This window comes from Adiantum capillus-veneris, chromosome 7 (genome assembly GCF_014529385.1).
Source record: "Adiantum capillus-veneris isolate H3 chromosome 7, ASM1452938v2, whole genome shotgun sequence".
NCBI classification, from domain to species: Eukaryota; Viridiplantae; Streptophyta; class Polypodiopsida; order Polypodiales; family Pteridaceae; genus Adiantum; species Adiantum capillus-veneris.
The window spans coordinates 72,259,767-72,265,914 of NC_140937.1; the positions used below are offsets into that span (position 1 = coordinate 72,259,767).

The 6,148-nt window shown below is 42.0% G+C and overlaps 1 protein-coding gene across 1 annotated transcript; it reads left to right on the plus strand.

Moving 5' to 3' along the window:
- The first annotated feature begins 276 nt into the window (after window positions 1–276).
- On the plus strand, window positions 277–3,706 carry SQD2 (sulfoquinovosyldiacylglycerol 2). Its single transcript, XM_086516050.1, has 11 exons — window positions 277–942; window positions 1,358–1,424; window positions 1,496–1,566; window positions 1,650–1,767; window positions 1,855–1,928; window positions 2,018–2,073; window positions 2,174–2,257; window positions 2,343–2,430; window positions 2,671–2,748; window positions 2,828–2,884; window positions 2,996–3,706. The coding sequence occupies exons 1-11, from the start codon at window positions 584–586 to the stop codon at window positions 3,489–3,491; spliced, it is 1,548 nt and encodes a 515-aa protein (XP_086372176.1). The 5' UTR covers window positions 277–583; the 3' UTR covers window positions 3,492–3,706.
- Window positions 3,707–6,148: the final 2,442 nt, after the last annotated feature.

Genomic DNA, 6,148 nt, shown 5'->3' on the forward strand with positions numbered 1-6,148 from the left:
GGACGGACGCCGCCCGTTGGTGAAGCCACCCTAAGTCTGGATGGAAGCCTTCAACGGAAGCCAAATTGTGTTAGGATAGCAAATGCAAGAATGGATATGCTCTCAAAGGTCTCGGGGTTGGATTGCGGGTACCTTGGATATGCGAGAAGAGATGCTGTCGAATGAATTTGAACATGGAAGCAGGTGGGCCAGTTTCAGAAAAAATTAACCAAGCCAAAACCACCGTTCCTCATGAATCAGAACGAAGAGTCATGATTGAGCGATCACGATATTTGCCCACCAAACCCCCGCGAGTACATTTGCCTCGTGTGTGTGTGCGCGCGCGCGAGAGAGAGAGAGAGAGCGAGAGATCGAGAACGCGATCCAAGAGATTATCAGCATGTGTGTATAAGGCTCTCTCTGCCATTCTGAAGCTTGAGTCTCAGATCAGCAAGAGTACGTCAATCCTACCAAATCGTGTTTCGGTTTCCATCAGCACGGCAGGTTAGCAGCAGAGCAGGCTCAGCTTGTTCTTCTATTTTTCCCTCCCCCTTACGGAAGCTCGTTTGGTCTCGGGAGCTTATGCGAGGTGTAGCTCACACACATGACTCTCTTCAGACCTCAGCCGCTTTCATGTGCAGCGTCATCCTCATCTTCAGTAGTATCTACACCCACGCCTATTCAGTGGCGGAACTGCATACACACTTCAAGTAACAGAACATCACATGAAAGCATGGAAGAGATCGCTAGACTCGTTCGTGTGCATGGACAGGCGAAGTTGGGTTCTGTCTCATTCTCAGAGAAAGTCTCTTTGAGCAAGGAGTCATTTCAGCAAAAGACCAGTCGGTATGTGCGACTAAGAGTCGCGGATTCTGCTTCGAATGTTCCAGCGGTTGTAGATAGTGACAATGCAGCTCACAGACCACGAAGGATTGCACTCTTCGTGGAGCCCTCTCCATTTGCGTAAGTGCCCTCAGTAATATATCTTTTGTATTTAGACTGGATGTTTGGCGGTTCTTTCAAGTAGGCGGAAACGAGGGCTGGCCAGTTCTGTAGTGTGCTTGAGAGGTTTTCCTGCTATCTGTATGCTATCTTCTGGCATGGCTTGTGATGTTTGTAAAAAGCAATGGCTGCATTACTTTTCAGAGATTAGATTGGGTTGTACTTGGTTTACATAGCTCAAGTCTCTTAAACTTCTCTTTTAGTGTGTGGTCGTTGTAGCGTATCATGATTAGGACAATCATCCTTCAAATTGTCCATCCGAAGAGCATCTGAATCTGTTTTTGCCATTGTGAAAATGTGCTGGTTATTTGACATTCACCCGTGGCAAGTACAAAATGCAACATTTTGATAGCTATTTTATCCTTTGCCCATGCAGCTACATATCAGGCTATAAAAACCGATTCCAAAACTTTATCAGGTACCTGAAGGAGATGGGTGATGAGGTAAGATTTCTCGTCCTCATGTTGTTTGTTCTATGCTGAAATGTTTCTGAGAAAGGTCAATGGATTTTCAGGTTATTGTTGTCACAACACATGTGGGTGCTCCAGATCATTATCATGGTGCAAAGGTGGTACCATCGTGGAGGTAAGCACTTCAATGTTTCTTTCATTCTGACAGTTATGGGTAATTGGCAATTAGGTGTTTCTGAACAGAATTCCTACCTGCAGTTTCCCATGTCCATGGTACAAGGTTGTCCCACTTTCGCTAGCATTAAGCCCTCGGATCATTATGGAGGTTGCGAAGTTCAAGCCGGACATTATCCATGCATCATCCCCCGGTGTCATGGTTAGTTTTTGTTACTCATAGAAAGATTGTGTTATATAGATAGGGGTGTGGCTACTCTTTAAAGCTCGCATTTATGTCTTGATTCAGGTCCTGGGGGCTCTGATAATCGCTAAACTTTTGCAAGTACCCTTAGTATTGTCGTACCACACACACGTTCCACTGTAAGTTGGCATGTCTTCTTGGTTGGCTGTCTTCTTATTTTTTAGCTTGAAGGCGACAATCTCCAAATCTTTACCAAAGTTTCTTTTAGGTACATTCCAAAGTATACTTTCAGCTGGTTGGTGAAGCCCATGTGGCTTATCATAAGTGAGTTGTTCTGCTTTTCATTTGCAGAACTGTATTTACGAAATTAGCTTCATCTACACACATTTTGTTTAGATGGTGTTGCGGTTTTCTTTACTTGCAGAAGTTTTGCATAGAGCTGCCGATCTTACTCTTGTCACATCGAGTGTTTTGGGAAGGGAGCTGCAAGCGGCAGGAGCTTCAGCTGGTGGGGCTGTGCATTGGAGAGGGAGTTTATTTTTTCTGTGAAATTACTAGCCATAATGATTGACATTAAATGGCTGTTTATCCAGGGCATAAAATCCGTCTGTGGCGCAAGGGTGTCGATTCGGAGAGTTTCAACCCTCGGTTCAAGTCTTCAAAGATGAGATCACGCTTAAGGTATTTTGTATATTATGTGCTTAGTGGTGTCTTAATCCACTTTTTTCAGGTTTCTTTTACCTGAAATAATTGACAAACTGTAATGTCATGTCCTTTGTTTTGTCGCTCTGAAGGCATCGACTTGTTTATGATATTTAGTTAGCACCGGTCTTTGGTAGACTGTCCCGTGCAACTGGGATGATAGCCAATAGACTGGTATTTGTTTCAGACTTTGTAATAAGTTGTTTGTTTTATTTTCAGCGACGGTGAGACTGACAAGCCGCTTATTGTACATGTGGGTCGATTAGGTGCAGAGAAGAATCTCGATTTCTTCAAAAAGTAAGCTTTGTATTTTCATTGTTTGCTCATTTCTTTGTCCAAAAATGAGGTACTTATGAGGGTGAGCTACTATTGACAGGGTCATGGAGAAGATGCCTGATGTTCGACTTGCTTTTGTTGGGGATGGTCCATACAGGTAATGTTATTAGGGTATTGGTGTGCACAAGCTCAACAAATCCCTAGCCTAGCATTTAAGTAGAAAAGACAAGAAGACGATTGTTTGATTAGTATTAGGTTCTATTAACAGGCAAGATTTAGAAGAGATGTTCCAGGGAATGCCGGTTGTCTTCACTGGAATGCTGCAAGGAGAGGAACTATCACAAGCATATGCAAGTGGAGACGTGTTTGTGACGCCTTCTGAATCAGAAACTCTAGGCTTGGTTGTGCTCGAAGCTATGGCATCAGGGGTACCTATCGTAGCGGCCAGAGCAGGAGGCATACCCGACATTATCCCAGCTAATCAGGAGGGGGAAACCGGCTTCCTTTTTGCTCCAGGTGATGTGGAGGATTGTGTAACCAAATTGGTTGCCTTATTTTCGTCTCCGGAGCTACGGGGGAGAGTTGGTGTGGCTGGCCGCGCTGAGGTTGAGAAACATGATTGGCGAGCTGCAACCAGACATGTGAGAAACGAGGAGTACAACGCGGCTATCTGGTTTTGGAGAAAACGGCGCTACCAACTCACTCGATGGTTTTCTTGGGCTTTTCGACGCTCTCCTGTGAGTCGCATAGAGCCATCAACATGATTGTCTCTCTTTGTTGTAGCTTAGAGCTGTTGTATAGTGTTGGGTCTGCTGCATCATTACCAGGATCTTTTCCCTGTCCTGGTTGGATTATGATTGTTTATACTTGGTTTGTGCGATAGGCTGTAGTCTCTTGAGCCCTCCTTGCTCAATTCTTCTACAAGTGTCCTATTGTAACATGAAACAAATGCATTCAAGGTGCTCAAGCTTTATAGTCATTGCTATGATTTTGATTTTCTCTGTTGCTAGTGGGGTTTATATGATTCAAACTGCCAACTTAATGTGGAAATAAGCCCCCTTCACATGTGGACAAGCAGCATACAGGTTGTTGAGTGATTTGCTGCTTGGATCATCCAACCATGATCTGTACCAATTGGCTGCTTGTCCTTCATGTAATAACTCATGGGCATGAGGTCGATTTTAGAGCAATGATCTTTCAATGCAACATATGGCTCTTGAAGATCACCTTTTTTGTAGAGACTTATAGAGCTGGCACTTCATTATATTTGCCGAAGTGCCCTTGTGATTTTCTATGTCGACCCAGGAGAATGTGAATGAATCTTGCCTCTTTATCACCGCTTTCTTGCTGAAGAGTCACTTTCCTAGGAAGGTGAGCTTGCCCTATGTGCGAATGATGGTATCAAATGCTGGTTCTCAATAGAATCAGTTTCCTCTAGGAAGGCGAGTTTGCTCTATATGTGAAAGATGGTATCAAATGCTGGTTTCAAAGAGTATATCAATGAGGTAGACCCTGAAAGTGGAATTTTTCTCGAATAACTCGTGATATAATCCATATAGTTATTTTGCAATCATTTCATCTTGATCTCCTCACTACATATTCAAATTTCTTTTATCCATGCTATTGACAAAGAAATGTGGAGGGGTGGTTAATTTCCATGAAATAACGATTCGTATCTGTAGCATTTACTTATGCAGTGCAATTTGACCATGAGATAAGACTCTTTGTTCATGCTGTAATGGACAAAGGAATGATGAGAAATCCCTCTACTAACTAGGGCAAAAAGAGAGACATATTATGCAAACGAGTGTAGGAAGATTGTCTCTCAATCTATTGAAACTACCTTTGGCTGTGCTCTACATTCGAACATATCATTGTGCTTAATTTCATTGCAAACAGTATATTGGAGCACATTTTAGTTCATAAAATTGGAACATATCTCTTCAAAAAGTTGAAAGAGTCGAGTACATGGAGATTTTGTAGGAGCTAAAACTCATGGGCTTGAGGCTGAAATGATTACTTACCAAAAAATTCCTCTAACATTTGTAACAGAAATCTCAAAATACAAGGTGCAAAAGATCCACAAACCTCGGTTCCTTATAATCACTAAATAATAATTTCGTCTCCTTGTGCGAGCGTTGAAGGGAGCACCGCACACCATAACATCCAATTGCCATGTCATACATGATTAGAGGTGCACACATAAGGGTGAAAACCCAGAATCCTCAGTTCATAGAGGAGAGATACTGACTGAACATGAACTATCCAAGCTTGGTACAAGGCCATCTAAGTTCTTCAGTCTCCCATCCTTCACCATAAAAGAGTGAGAGTTGTGCTTTCTTGGCTATCTACTCACTACCAACCTTCACCTCATTGTATCCTTTTATAGATAATACTATAAGAGCTCACACACCTTTGTAGATATAATTCACCCTCATATCTTGCTATGTGCTCTTTCACCCCACTCTTCAAGTGGTGTCAAAGATAGAGGGTTTAAAAGGATTTGTGGATAGCCTAGAAGAAAAACACAGGTCTTATGTGCAATTTTTAAAAGCACTAGGGAAAGGGAAGGTCTTTTTCTCACATGGGTTTTGATTTTAGAAAACAAGCAACCAATCTTAGGGTTTTTGGACTCATTATAGCATCAAAATGGTGTTCTTTTACATCATTGTTTTTTGGTAGGCAAACAAACACATAGGAAAAGTGATACTTTTTTATGTGCAGCTTGATACATCCTTGGACACGTATGCCATTGTGTGGTCCTCTTCATCGGTTGTTATGGCTTCCAAATGCCTCTAAATTGCTAAATGCTCTCTTAATGCTCTTTTGCATCTATGTTTATGCCATGCTGAATTCAATTTGTTCACCTATTAAGTGTAATTACTAGTGCATGACATTTTATAGATCTCATTAGGGATTGATTTGATGCATTTGTCGGGTTGAACCATTTAGGGCTGGCTTGTTCTTGGTGGAATATGGATACACGTGCATAGATTAAGCGTGCCTTGTTTATGTGTTGAGTAGATAGAAACACTTTTGATGCATATGCCACTTTTATGTTCTGGATTCATGTATGTATATAGATTCTACACCTTCTATGTGGCATTATACGTCGGCTTATGGTTATGCACACCATTTATGCTCTTTATGTGAGCTTATATATGGATCCTATCCTGACGCACATGTGGTAACTTATTTTTCATGTGTTATAAGTGACGTCGACAATGCTCTTACAACTATGCATGGCATTTATGATGTTTTTTGGAAAGGGGGTTGTAAAGATCAAAAGGTGATGGCCTGTACTCCTCTTGTCCAACCCCTATACATATAGGCTTTCCTATGTATAGGGCCTTCGTGCATGCTATCTTGAAGCTGTGCTCCCTAGGACACTGGGAATGTAACTTATTTTTCATGTGTTATA

What these genes read in the sequence shown, in the direction of transcription:
- SQD2 (XM_086516050.1), top strand. Translation starts at nt 584, where the DNA reads ATGACTCTCTTCAGACCTCAGCCGCTTTCATGTGCAGCGTCATCCTCA. An exon ending in TACCACACACACGTTCCACT is followed by an intron (nt 1,929 to 2,017) that starts GTAAGTTGGCAT and finishes AGTTTCTTTTAG; the next exon opens with GTACATTCCAAAGTATACTT. An exon ending in AATCTCGATTTCTTCAAAAA is followed by an intron (nt 2,749 to 2,827) that starts GTAAGCTTTGTA and finishes TACTATTGACAG; the next exon opens with GGTCATGGAGAAGATGCCTG.